A 14,927-nucleotide genomic window follows, 5' to 3' on the forward strand; every position below is an offset into this window, starting at 1 on the left:
ACAGTTCCTGTCTTCACAATAAAAGTGCCGCTCCATCGCGCCTGCACTAACAAAATAAGAGTCTCCGAAAGCCAGCGCAAACAAGCTAGCAAGCTACGGTGTTTGCCGCCAATGTATTTCTTGTAAAGTGTATAAAAACGAATATGGAAGCTGGACAAAAAAGATGCCAAAAACTAACGACTCTCATGTGGTATCAGACAGAAAGGAGGAACTTAAAACGTGGACGTTATCAGCAATACTGTCTGATTCCAATCAATACAAGTCATCAGAATCAGGTAATACACCAACTTATATTCTTGTCTTCATGAAAGATAGGAATCTATGTGTGTTAAACATGCATGAATATTCATTAAAACATGTGAACAAAAACGGCAAAATAAATAAATATAAATATATACTGTGTGTATATATATATATATATATATATATATATATATGTATATATATATATATATATATAAATATATATGATATGTGTGTATGTATATGTATATATGAAGTAGATCACCTCGACTTGGTCATTTATTAAGTAATTGATTAACGTTGAAAAACTTATTGGGGTGTTACCATTTAGTGGTCAATTGTACGGAATATGTACTGTACTGTGAAATCTAATAATACGAGTTTCAATCAATCAATCAATGCCTACTGAGCCTATAGTGCTGTTAAGTTATTGTGGCTCAATGTGCCTTAATTTGTTTTATTCTAATGTATTATTATTTAATATATATTATTGTTTTAGTTGCTTAAGAGATATTCCTGGCTCTGAATTTGCTCATTGCTATTTTTTTGTTTTTGTGCATTATTTGTTGCCGTAATAATTAAACAAACAGGTTACTCATCAGTTACTCAGTACTTGAGTAGTTTTTTCACAATAATACTTTTTAGTTTTACTCAAGTAAATATTTGGGTGACTACTCCTTAATTTTACTTGAGTAATAAATCTCTAAAGTAACAGTACTCTTACTTGAGTACAATTTCTGGCTACTCTACCCACCTCTGATGAAATACCACAACACTGGATATTGTTCCGATAAGTTACATTTCATTTAAGAACTTGACTATGACGTTCGCATTTTCCGCGCATGCGTAATAAGTCACGTTGCGCCGGCGGACGGAGGGGGGGGCGCTTAAACGATCATTGTGTGTGTGTGTGTGTGGACAAGGATAAGATTAGGTGAGATTTAACCTGGATAACCTTAGTGTAGAAGGGGCTTGAGTGTCTTAATCAATGTGTGTCCTACTTAATCAAATGGACCATATATAAAACAGAATCAAGTCTTTTTTAGGTCGTGGTGACGAGGACTGTTTGCTTTCTCTGATAGCTGATATATTGATTCCTTGGGGACGAGTAATGGCTGCCGTCTTCGCGGCTGTGCTGCCACACAAGGTCACTTTGTGGCGGCTTCATCTTGTTTCTCATTTGCATGGATTCCACCTGCAGAGGGCGGGTAAGGCAGGGGGGTGGGGGAACACAGCTGGACAAACAGCCGCTCCCCCCCCCCAACAGACAGAATGCAACCATCCGTGTACTGGCTCCCCCCATCCCCACCTGCTAAGGTACAGCAACATTATGGGAATGCTAATTAGCGACAGACAACTCTTTTGCTCAAATGTCTTTTTTTTAATCCTTGAAGTTTCCTGCGAGTCCACAAATCATCTGACGCTTCACGGTGCAGGACCGTGAAGTCGATGCTGCCAAGAAAGACATCCTCAGGCCAGTGTGCCTGAACTCGTGCCAAAAATGATAATCGGCATCCGAGCTCAGGCTAACGAGACCTGGGACCAGACTGCGAGCAGACTTCCCTACCTTCTTGTCGCTCAGGCCGGACACGGTGTCGATGTACTGCTCCTGGATCATGAAGGCCGCCAGGTTGGCGGTGTAGGACGCCAGGAAGATGACGGCGAAGAAGGCCCAGACCAGGACCATGATCTTGCTGGTGGTTCCTTTGGGGTTCTCGATGGGCACCGAGTTGTTGAAGACGATGCCCCACAGCAGCCACACCGACTTCCCGATGGTGAAGGTGGGACCACCGGGATCTGTGGTGAGAGATGCAGGGATGTCGTTCTTGCACTTTTGAAATTTTACCCTCCAGAATAAAAACGCTAAATCGCACAGGTGTCAAACTCAATTTGATGTGGTCTGCCACGTCATTTTATATGGGATGCTACAAATTGTACACATTTTCTACGTGGCCTGCTCGATTATTTTACATGGCCAGTCACTAGAGATTATATTATTATATTATCCGCAACCGCATCACTAAAGTCGTCATCCACCCGCCATCCACCCGAACCAACATTTAATCAGAACCGCAACCGCCGGCCCATTGTTATATTCCCCCTCCTTGTTTACCTGTATCTAATCTTTTTTGTAAGGGGCGCTGGAAGCCGGCAGACCCGTCAGCGATCCTGTTCTGTCTCCCTGTAATGTTTGTCTAAACTTGAATGGGATTGTGCTGAAAATTTTAATTTTCCTGAAGGAACTCTCCTGACGGAATAAATAAAGTACTATCTAATCTAATCTAATCTAATATCCGGAGTCAGTGACCTTTACCACTAAAAGAGCTAGTTTGACCCGTGTCACAAAGTAAAGAAGGCAATGGGAGCCGCTAACGTTCTCAGATAACGAGAAAAAGGGCGTGCTGTGAAGTCATTGCCTTTGAAGCCTTCTACATCATGTGCGAACCGTTTACCAGTCCAGCAACATGTTGTATGCAACTTCCTCAAACACACGTGCAAGATTGAAAGGCATACTGGGCGACACAGTGTACACTGATGGTTGTGATATAAACAATTTTAACACTTTTACTAATATGCGCCACGCTGTGAAGCCACACCAAACAAGAATGACAAACACATTTCGGGAGGACATCCTCACAGTAACACAACATAAACGCAACACAACAAATACCCGGTATCCTTTGCATCCATGACAATTCCTGAATATATTTTACACCCCGGCGCCCCCAACCCCGCCCACCTTACCGACGCACGGGGGGAAGGGGGTTGGCGGGATTTGCTGCTAGCGGGGTGTATAATATAGTCAGGAATTGTCATGGATACAAAGGATTCTGGGTATTTGTTGTGTTGCGTTTATGTTGTGTTACTGTGAGGATGTTCTCCCGAAATGTGTTTGTCATTCTTGTTTGGTGTGGCACCACAGCATCGCGCGTATTAGTAAGAGTGTTAAAATTGTTTATATCACAACCACTAGTGTACTCTGTATCACCCAGTATGCCTTGCAGTTGTGTGCGTGTGTCAGTGGAAGCCACACACAACATGTTGCTGGACTTGCAAGTACATTGTACATGTTGTAGAAGACGTCAAAGGCAAAGGCTTCATAGCACGCCCTAATAATTATTAACTGGGTTACTGCCGGCAGACATTCTTGAGGATGTTTACGTCAACTAATGTCTTCTTTGCTTTGTGACACGGATCCAAAATGGCTCTTTGAACGGTAAAGGTTATCGATCCCTGAACCATGTATATCAAATATTTCTCAATGGTTCAACCGCCACCCAACCGAATCTTTTAAAAATCTATTTATTCGTCATGTCACCCGCCCGACCCGCGGTTTATCCGCGGACTCCGCTGACGAGACCGCAAACCGTGCATCTCTACCAGTCACCCTTTTTTTGTGCTCAGCTACATTATTTTAAGTTGCCTGCCTCATCGTTGATGTTGTATGTCACAATATATTACATGACCTGCAACATCGTTAAAGGCCTACTGAAACCCCCCACTACCGACCACGCAGTCTGATAGTTTATACATCAATGATGAAATATTAACATTGCAACACATGCCAATACGGCCTTTTTAATTTACTAAATTGCAATTTTGAATTTCCCGCAAAGTGTCCTGTTGACGTCTCGGGTTGTAGCGGACATTTTTTCCAGCCCGATCCAAGCTATAAGTAGTCTGCTTTAATCGCATAATTACACAGTATTCTGGACATCTGTGTTGATGAATCTTTTGCAATTTGTTCAATTAATAATGAAGAAGTCAAAGTAGAAAGATGGAGCTGGGAAGCGGTGTATTGCGGCTGCCTTTAGCAACACAAACACAGCCGGTGTTTCCTTCTTTGAAATTCCCGAAAGTGAAGCTTTACTATGGAACAGAGCGGTCAAGCAAACATGGTTCCCGACCACATGTCAACCGGCAGGTTTTGGTGAGAAAATTGTGGTAATAAGTCGGCTCTTACCGTAGTTATGAGCGGAGCTTGCGTCCTCCTGCAGCTGCTGCGGACTATTGAGACACTGGCGGTCACCGCACCCATGGCCACACCCCTCCAACTTTCAGGTACCATCTAATCTCACTAAAACACTAGTAACACAATAAGCAGATAAGGGATTTTCCAGAATTATCCTAGTAAATGTGTCTAATAAAATCTGAATCGCTCCCACTGTTTTTGCCTTTTTTTTCTAGTCCTTCTCTCTCACTATCCTCATCCACGAATCGTTCATCCTCGCTCAAATTAAAGGGTAAATTGTCGCTTTCTCGGTCCGAATCGCTCTAGCTGCTGGTGGCTATGATTGTAAACAATGTGAGGATTTGAGGAGGTCTACAACCAGTGACGTCACGCGCACATCGTCTGCTACTTCCGGTAAAGGCAAGGCTTTTTTATTAGCGACCAAAGATTGCGAACTTTATCGTTGATGTTCTCTACTAAATCCTTTCAGCATAAATATGGCAATATCGCGAAATGATCAAGTATGACACATAGAATGGACCTGCTATCCCCGTTTAAATAAGAAAATCTCATTTCAGTAGGCCTTTAATGTCCCAGCAGGCACAAGACATTAAAACAACGTTGAGGGCTTGTTGAATTAGGTCCTTACGTTGAGCAATTTCCCCTGCCTTCTCCTTTTTATTGTGATGTCTGTTTCCTTCAGCTAATTAGTCCCCAGCGAGGGGCGGACACAAAGGCACACCTGCAACCAATTTCACCTAGAAGTATTTAAGCCAGTCACTGACAGCTTGGTCTTGCCGGTTATTGTCTCCTGAACCTCCCACGTGCATGCGCCTGCTTCACTTCGTCAGTCCTGATATGTGGTCTCTCCTTATTCCTGTAATCCCTCACCTCTTTGTGTTTGTTCCCTAGCCTTCATGAGGCAACCAGGATTCTGTGTTGGACTTTATGTTGTGCTCTGTGCGCCCTGGCCCTTTTCCCTGCCGACCACTGAGGAACCTTGTTTTTGTATTCATGGTGTGCACTTCTGCCCCATAACCTTTTGTTACACTTTTTGGACTCATTACATTTTTTTTCACTTTTCATAAATTGAACGTTGCCTCCCGTCCCTTCATCCTGGGGTCACCTCCTTGATCAATTCCTAACAAACTTAACTTTGAAACAACATACATTTTGATGACGTTAAATCAATGTTGGGTTCTGACGTTGATTTGACCATTGAAATGTGATCGTTTTCCCAACCAATATTCTGCAACACAAATACAACGTTGAAAAAACATGCTTTTTGACGACGTTTGTTCAATGTAAGGTTGTAACGTTGATTTGACCGTTGAAATTTGGTCATTTCCCAACCAATATTGTACAACGCTGAAACAAAATGCTTTTTGAAGTCGTTTATTCAATGTCCGGTTGTGACGTTGATTTGACCATTGAAATTTGGTCATTTCCCAACCAACAACGTGGATCCAACATTAGACACCAACCTTGTCTCAATTTACAAATACAACTATTATGCAAGGTTGTTTCAAAGTAAATTTTAAAGGACATGTACGTATAATCAACGTTGTATCAATGTCTTGTTTCAGCTGTGGTGGTCTGCCACGTTATTTTACGTGTCCCACCACGTCAAATTTATTTTGCCCGCCATATCATTTAATTTGGCCTGACGTGTCATTTTATGTGGGACACTACATTATTTTATGTGGCCTGCCAAATAATTTTATGTGGCCTGTCACATTATTTATGTGGTTCGCTTCATTATTTTAAGTGGTCTGCCACATCTATAATGTCCCAGCAGGCACAAGACATTAAAACAACGTTGAGAACTTTTTGAATTAGGTCCTCACATTGAGCAACTCAAACCTAGCGTTGAAACATGTTTTTTGTGAACGTTTAATCAATGTTGGGCTCTGACATTGATTTGACCTTTGAAATTTGGTAATTTCCCAATCAACAAGGTGGATGAAGGGTTAGACACCAACTATTTTGCAAGGTTGTTTCAAGGTCAGTTTTAAAGGACTTGTATGTATAATCAACGTTGTATCAATGTCTGCTGGGGTGGTCTGTCACATTATTTTATGTGGCCCGCCACGTCAAATTTATTTTGCCCGTCATAAAATGTTATTTGGCCTAACATATCATTTTATGTGTGACACTACATTATTTCATGTGACCCGCAACATTTTTTATGTGACCTGTCACATTATTCATTATTTTAAGTGGCCTGCCACGTCGATAATGTCCCAGCAAGCACAGGACATTGAAACAACGTTGAGAATTAGGTCCTGACGATGAGCAACTCAAATTTGAATCAACATGCTTTTTGATGACGTTTAATCAATGTTGATTTGAACATTGAATTATGGTCATTTTCCAACCAATACTCAACAACACAAATACAACGTTGAAACAACATGCTTTTTGACGTTTGATCATTGTTGGGTTCTGACGTTGATTTGACCTTTGAATTTTGGTCATTTCCCAACCAACAACGTGGATCCAAGGTTAGACATCAACGTTGTCTCATTTAACAAATACAACTAATTTGCAACGTTGTTTCAAAATCAGTTTTGAAGGTCCATCCATCCATCCATTTTCTACCGCTTATTCCCTTTCGGGGTCGCGGGGGGCGCTGGCGCCTATCTCAGCCATGTATATATAATCAACGTTGTATCAATGTCTTGTGCCAGCTGGGGTGGTCCGCCACTTTAATTTCTGTGGCCCACCACTTCATTGCATGGGGAAGGTCTCGTCATTTTAGGTGTTCCGCCACTCATTTTATATGGCCTGCCACATTATTTTTGTGGCCCTGTCCCGTCATTAAATTTGGCCCGCCATTTCATTTAATGTGGTTCACCACATCATTTATGTGGCCTGCCGTTTCGCTTATGTGGCCCCTGCCATAGCATTAAATTTGTCATTTGACGTGGCCCGCCATGTTATTTTATGTAGCATGCCACATCATGTATGTGGCCTGCCATGTCGCTTATGTGGTTTACCACATTATTTTATGTGGTTTGCCGTAATATATCTGTGGCCTGCCACCTTAGTCAGGTGGCCTGCCACATCGTGTATGTGGTTTGCCACATTATTTATGTGGTTTGCAGACTATGTCAAAACTTAAAGTTAGCTTTGTGTTATAAGTGACAAATTGTATTATCGAAAGTTATTTTTATCAACATTTCCACTTTTTCTCATTACATTATGGCTTTTTGCTCTTTTTTCTTACATTTGTTCTGTTGTTTTTTTCCTCTTCTCTTTTCTAAAGTAAATATGAACAGCAGATATGATTATCTACAACAGTGGTTCTCAACCTTTTTTCAGTGATGTACCCCCTGTGAACATTTTTTAAATTCAACTACCCCCTAATCAGAGCAAAGCATTTCTGGTTGAAAAAAAGAGATAAAGAAGTAAAATACAGCACTATGTCATCAGTTTCTGATTTATTAAATTGTATAACAGTGCAAAATATTGTTCATTTGTAGTGGTCTTTTTTTAACTATTTGGAAAAAAAGATATATAAATAACTAAAAAAACTTGTTGAAAAATAAACAAGTGATTCAATTATAAATAAAGATTCCTACACATAGAAGTAATCATCAACTTAAAGTTCCCTCTTTGGCGATTGTAATAGAGATCCATCTGGATTCATGAACTTAATTCTAAACATTTCTTTACAAAAAAAATATTTATGGAATCTGTCCACAAAAAATCTAGCTGTCAACACTGAATATTGCATTGTTGCATTTCTTTACACAGTTTATGAACTTACATTCCTGTATTGTTGAAGTATCATTCAATAAATATATTTATAAAGGGTTTCTGAATTGTTGCTGTTTTTAGAAAAGTTTTAAAAATCTCATGTACCCCTTGGCATACCTTCAAGTACCCCCAGGGGTACGCGTACCCCCATTTGAAAACCACTGATCTACAATATGATTTGTTTGAGTGGCAAAACATTTTTTTTAATTTTCTTTTTAAATTGATTTTTATATGTTTAGATTTGACTAAGAACCCCACAAATAATTTGAAAATAAATTGTGTATATATATATATATATATAAATATGTATGTATAAATATATACACACATAATATATAAGTTATATATATATATATATATATATATGTATATATATATATATATATATATACATATATGTATGTATAAATATATACACACATAATATATATATATATATATATATATATATATATATAAATATGTATGTATAAATATAAATATATACACACATAATATATAAGTATGTATGTATATATATATATATATATATATATATATATATATATATATAAAAACTTTCCTCCAGAAGGTCTTATCTTTGTCCATGTGGTGTCAGATGAAATAAAAATTGAGCTGTTTGGCCACAATACCCAGCAATATGTTTGGAGGAGAAAAGGTGAGGCTTTTAATCCGAGGAACACCACCCTACCGCCAAGCATGGTGGTGGTAGTATAATACTCTGGGCCTGTTTTGCTGCCAATGGAACTGGCGCTTGACAGACAGTAAATGGGACAATGAAAAAGGAGGATTACCTCCAAATTCTTCAGGACAACTTAATATCCTCAGCCCGGAGGTTGGGGCTTGGGTGCATTTGAGTGTTCCAACAGGACAGTGACCCCAAAAACACATCAAAAGTGGTAAAGGCATGGTTGAATCAGGCTAGAATGAAGGTTTCAGAATGGCCTTCCCAAAGGCCTGACTTAAACGTGTGGACAATGCTGAAGAAACCAACAAATTTAGTTGAACTGCACCAATTTTGTCAAGAGGAGTGGTCAAAAATTCAACCAGAAGCTTGCCAGAAGCTTGTGGGTGGCTACCAAAAGCGCTTTATTGCAGTGAAACTTGCCAATGGACATGTAACCACATATTAACATTGCTGTATGTATACTTTTGACCAAGCAGATTTTGTCACATTTTCAGTAAACCCAAAATAAATTCATAAAAGAACCAAACTTCATGAATGTTTTTTGTGAACAATAAGTATGTGCTCCAATCACTCTATCACAAACAAATAAGAGTTGTAGAAATTATTGGAAACTCAAGACAGCCATGACATTATGTTCTTTAAAAGTATATGTAAAATTTGACCATGACTGCATATACATACTGTATATGCATAAATGTATACAGTATATGTGTGTACTTATATATTTGTTGGAATATAAAACATGTTTTATATCCTAGTTTCTTCAAAATAGCCACACTTTGCTCTGATTACTCTTTCGCACACTCTTGGCATTCTCTCGATGAGCTTCAAGAGGTAGTCCCCTGAAATGGATTTCACTTCACAGGTGTGCTTGAAGCTCATCGAGAGAATGTCAATAGTGTGCAAAGCAGTAATCAGAGCAAAGGGTGGCTATTTTGAAGAAACCAGAATATAAAACATGTTTTCAGTTTTTTCACCTTTTTTTGTTAAGTATATAACTCCACATGTTCATTCATAGCTTTGATGCCTTCAGTGACAATCTACAATGTAAATAGTCATGAAAATAAAGAAAACCCATTGAATGAGGAGGTGTGTCCAAACTGTTGGCCTGTACTGTATATATACATATACTGTACATATACATAAAGTATGTATATGTATATATGTTTTTTCAGCACTTTTTTTTACAAAATAAAACAATATCAAAATGGACCCCGTATACATTGATAACGCATTCAATGCAGACTAACATGATTTGTTCCTCTTTTTAATTTTGTATCGTTTGAAGATGCTCCACCAAGAGCAGCAACACTTGTAATGCACTTTTAATTTTTATCTGACTCATTAGCTATATTTGTACAAAGTATCAATATCAGATCAGTATCCCCAGTACAAGCCCGAATTTCACTCAGTATCAGATCGGAAAGAAAATCGGTGGTATTGCACATCACCTGAAAAAAAGAGGACGTGCTCACCTTTAGCGGTGACCAGGCTGCGGTTGTATCCCACAGGACTGCAGTATTCAAAGACAAAGACGGTGATGGCCACCACGGTGAGACACATGACGAACATCATCACCCAAACCGCTGGGCTGTACGGCTCTGCAAGCACACACAGGACACACACCACATTACTTTATTCATATTGCACATTTATAAAAACAATTAAGGTTTCACAGAATGCTGGACAATAGGGAAAGTACACTTTTAAAAGCAGGATCAAACTAAGGACAGTTTACTGTAAGAAACAATAAACAGAAAAAAAAAGAGTAAGATTGGTTGGTTGAAATGTATTTTGAACTTGTATATGTCATGTCTTTGTGATCATGTTTTGTTTAGTTGTGTTAGATTACTTCAAGACTCCATTAGTTCCTGTTTTTTCACTCCATTGTTTTGTTTCCATGCCTACCAATCAGTTCACCTGTCCTCACGACTCACGCACCTGATTCATTTGAACTCACGCACCTGTTTTCAAGCACCACAGCACTATTTGAGCCTGTAGTTGCCAGGCAGTCATTCTGGCGACATCACCTTCCACTCATCCTCTACACACACTTACTCCACGCTGATAATGCATGCACTTTTCTCGTTCCCCGTAAGTTTTGTTATTCATGCCATAGTTTGCAAGTTTTATTTTATGGCCATAGTTTATATTGTAGTAATAGTTTTGTTTCATAGCCTAGTTTTTGCACCTCCTCTGAGAGCGCCTTTATTTGTACCTTTTTTTGAGTTAATAATTAGAAAGTTGTCCATACCTTCACGCCATGTCCGTTCCAATCGCTTTGCACCACGGGAAAACGAACCATACCAAAGTCCACGTCTTGACAGTATACAGTATTCATAAGATACATCACATGTTTTACATGTTTTCTTTACTGCATGTCCAAAAAGTAGTAGCAAGATTTATTTGATCCTCCCCCTTTTTCACTTAATAGCAACTAACACATACTTCCTGTTGTCAATTTGTAGACAATTTATCTCACTGTGTTCTAAATGCATCAGTTCTTCTCATAAGTAGTTAAATCACTTGTGATTCACTCAATGAGATGGATAATATTTCATTTCAAATAATTCATGATGTTTGCCATAATTCTTCTTCTTTCTTTCCTTCTTTAGTTTATTTGGAACATGAACACATTTACAGTATAAACGTCACACAATTTCATATCATTTCACTTTACATCATGTCCGAAAAGGAGTAGGAAGAAGCAAAGCTTATTTAATCCTACCCCTTTAACGTTTACAAATATATACATCATTTACTGACCTTTTTATTATAGAATGACATCTGTGAATTAGTATATACAACAGTTTTGTAATATGTAATTAATTCATTCAGTCATTATTAACATAGTCAGATGAAGAATGCCTTATTTTCAATAAGGTTAAAAGTAATTCTCATAATTCTTCTTCTTTGTACTTTGTAAGCACTATTAATTTGAACAACCTCTTAAACTGGATCATATCAGTACAATGTTTAACTTCATTACTTAATCCATTCCGTAATTTAAATCCACATACCGATATGGTAAAGCAGTGGTTCTCAAATGGGGGTATGCGTACCCCTGGGGGTACTCGAAGGTATGCCAAGGGGTACGTGAGATTTTTTTTTTAAATATTCTAAAAATAGCAACAATATAAAAATCCTTTATAAATATATTTATTGAATAATATTTCAACAAAATATGAGTGTAAGATCATAAACTGTGAAAAGAAATGCAACAGTGCAATATTCAGTGTTGACAACTAGATTTTTGTGTGGACATGTTCCATAAATATTGATGTTAAAGATTTCTTTTTTTGTGAAGAAATGTTTAGAATTAAGTTCATGAATCCATCAATCCCCAAAGAGGACACTTAAAGTTTCTATGTGTAGAAATTTTTATTTATAGTTGAATTACTTGTTTATTTTTCAACAAGTTTTTAGTTATTTTTACATATTTTTTTCCAAATAGTTCAAGAAAGACCACTACAAATGAGTAATATTTTGCACTGTTGTACAATTTAATAAATCAGAAACTGATTTATCTCTTTTTTTTCAACCAAAAATGCTTTGCTCTGATTAGGGGGTACTTGAATTACAAAAATGTTAATTCGGGTACATCACTGAAAAAAGGTTGAGAACCACTGTGCTAAAGGTTCTAAGTCAGGGGTGTCAGAAACGCGACCCGCTGGCCAAATGCGGCCCGCGAGACGGTATTTTGGAGCCCCCACCTTAGTATAAAAGTTTAATGTTAGTGCGGCCCTTAAGTTTAATATGAATGTTGCTTGATAGTGTTGTGATATTTGGGTCTAAAATGGCTCTTTCAACGTTCTGGGTTGCCTACCCCTGCGTTAGTGGAAAAGCAGCAAAGGAGTGAAAGTGCATCCAGTGGCCCCCAGGTATATTGAGTTTGAGACCCCCTGGTTTAAAGGGGTGAACGACTTAGTGTAGACATGGCCTTAATGTGTGTGCCGTATCAAACATGTAAAATAAACTAAATGGGTTAATAGATAATGCATGAAAATATTGTGATAATATGGTAACACATTATGACTTGTTGAAGTGGAACTGCACTTTTTTTTAGAATTTTGCCTATGGAATAGAATAGAATGCCTTTTATTGTCACTATACACAGGTACAATGAGTGAAGTGAAGTGTGAAGTGAATTATATTTATATAGCGCTTTTTCTCTAGTGACTCATTGCGCTTTACATAGTGAAACCCAATATCTAATTTTTACATTCAAACCAGCGTGAGTAGCACTGGGAGCAGGTGGGTAAAGTGTCTTGCCCAAGGACACAACGGCAGTGACTAGGATGGCGGAAGCGGCGATTGAACCTGCAACCCTCAAGTTGCTGGCACGGCCGCTCTACCAACCGAGCTATACCGCCCCCAGTATCAACTCCAGTATCAGTGTGACAGTCTACAAAATATGCAAAACATAGGAAGAAAAGAAAAAGAAAAATAGTGCAAAAGGAGTTAAGGTGCACAGTCCAGTTCTGAGAACGATTTATGTTCACTGTTATTTACAGGAAATACATTTTATACTGTATATATATATAGACAGAAGCATTAAGATTGTGGGTTGAAAGTAAAAATTCCACACAGCGAGGTGCTAAACTATAAAGTCAGTGCCTATGAGAGTTCACCGTGGGTATGGCTTTAGGGAAAAACTGGACTGAGTCTGTTTGTCTTAGACCTGATGACCCTGTAGCGCCTTCCTGGGAGCATCAGTCAAACCGGTCAAAGCCAGGGTAAGAGCTGTCCTTGATAATGTTCATACCTCCGCTGAGGCAGTGGGAGGTGTAAATGTCTGTCAGGGAGGAGGTCTACCATTCACAACCTTTATGCAAGACAAGAACATATGTTTTTCCTTTTTTATGCATTCTAATTAGTAAATAAACGCTAGCAAAAGTCAGCTAACAATGGAGCTAACTGGAGTTGCTCTATTCCGCAGATAAATTGCTCTAAAAACATCCAAACAAAGTGTTTTATACAAATGTGCTAACATTCATAATAACATGTAATATTTATGTAATTTGCTAAATTTAAGCATATAGCACCATATTGATTTTACAGAAGCATCACAACGTTTGCTTTTCCATTCAACAACAACACTACTATTCATGCAGACTTAATGAGAGATAATGACTAAGTTTGGACAAATGATGATCCAGAAACTTATATTTTTTAGCCTGAACTTAAGGAGAATGAGAATTTGTGTGCTAAACAGAGCCAGCTTCAGTGAAACCCTAAACATCATGTACTATTATTGCTTACTTACTGTACAATGTCTGCTCTCTTTGGAATGTTTATATCATTCCGTTTAGATGAAGATTTAATCATAATCTTCACGAACATACGAAAAAAAGGTGGCTAAAGACAATTTTTTTTTTTAGTTTCTTTTTCGCCTCTCCGGATATAGGTAGGATGTCAAAGTTGACCAACTGCTCGATTTATGTCCACAACCTTCCACTATCCAGGTGAAAGCATGATTTATGGTTTCAAATTAACTTTCACCAACTTTTTGAGATCACGGCGCTGCAAAAAATAGTTTTTCTGTGTTATAATAATCCATCCATCCATTTTCTACCCGCTTATTACCTGTGGGGTGGCGGGGGCGCTGGTGCCTATCTCAGCTACAATCGGGCGGAAGGCGTTTTACACCCTGGACAAGTCGCCACCTCATCGCAGGTGTTATAATAACAATACTGGTATTACTTGGTTGATATTCAGGACATGTATATTAAGTATTGTTGACGGTTTTTGGATGTTTTTTTTTTAGAATGCTTAATGGGCGCAATAGTGTACCCTCATTAGCTGCAGTGTTAGCCACCTCGTCTTTGCCTTTTATCACAAGTTAGGATGCATTAAAAAAAGAAAAACATAAGTGTTCTTGTCATACATAGGGATTGGGAATCATATTTATTGGTCAAGTATGTTTAACACACAAGGAATTTGACCGGATGGACTGTGCTTTCTTTGTTTAATGCAAGAGACATTGAAAAAAACCCAAAAAGTGCAGTCACCCTTTAAAGTTAAAGTTAAAGGGGAACATTATCACCAGACCTATGTAAGCGTCAATATATACCTTGATGTTGCAGAAAAAAGACCATATATTTTTTTTAACCGATTTCCGAACTCTAAATGGGTGAATTTTGGCGAATTAAACACCTTTCTGTTTATCGGTCTTGTAGCGATGACGTCAGAACATGACGTCACCGAGGTAATACAGCCGCCATTTTCACATTACAAACACGGGGTCTCAGCTCTGTTATTTTCCGTCTGAATCCGAGCTAA

General features: G+C 38.4%; 1 protein-coding gene across 1 annotated transcript in view; it reads right to left on the reverse strand.

The window, feature by feature from the left end:
- The window catches only part of grin2ca (glutamate receptor, ionotropic, N-methyl D-aspartate 2Ca), a 140,149-nt gene that overhangs the window by 15,696 nt on the left and 109,526 nt on the right, over positions 1–14,927 (reverse strand). The window contains exons 8-9 of the mRNA XM_061905670.1: positions 10,121–10,246; positions 1,811–2,040 (exon numbers count right to left, since the gene is read on the reverse strand). Coding sequence (XP_061761654.1) covers positions 1,811–2,040; positions 10,121–10,246 — 356 coding nt within the window. The remainder of the gene's footprint in view (positions 1–1,810; positions 2,041–10,120; positions 10,247–14,927) is intronic.

The sequence above is a fragment of the Nerophis ophidion genome, linkage group LG07 (assembly GCF_033978795.1).
Source record: "Nerophis ophidion isolate RoL-2023_Sa linkage group LG07, RoL_Noph_v1.0, whole genome shotgun sequence".
In the NCBI taxonomy this organism is placed as follows: Eukaryota; Metazoa; Chordata; class Actinopteri; order Syngnathiformes; family Syngnathidae; genus Nerophis; species Nerophis ophidion.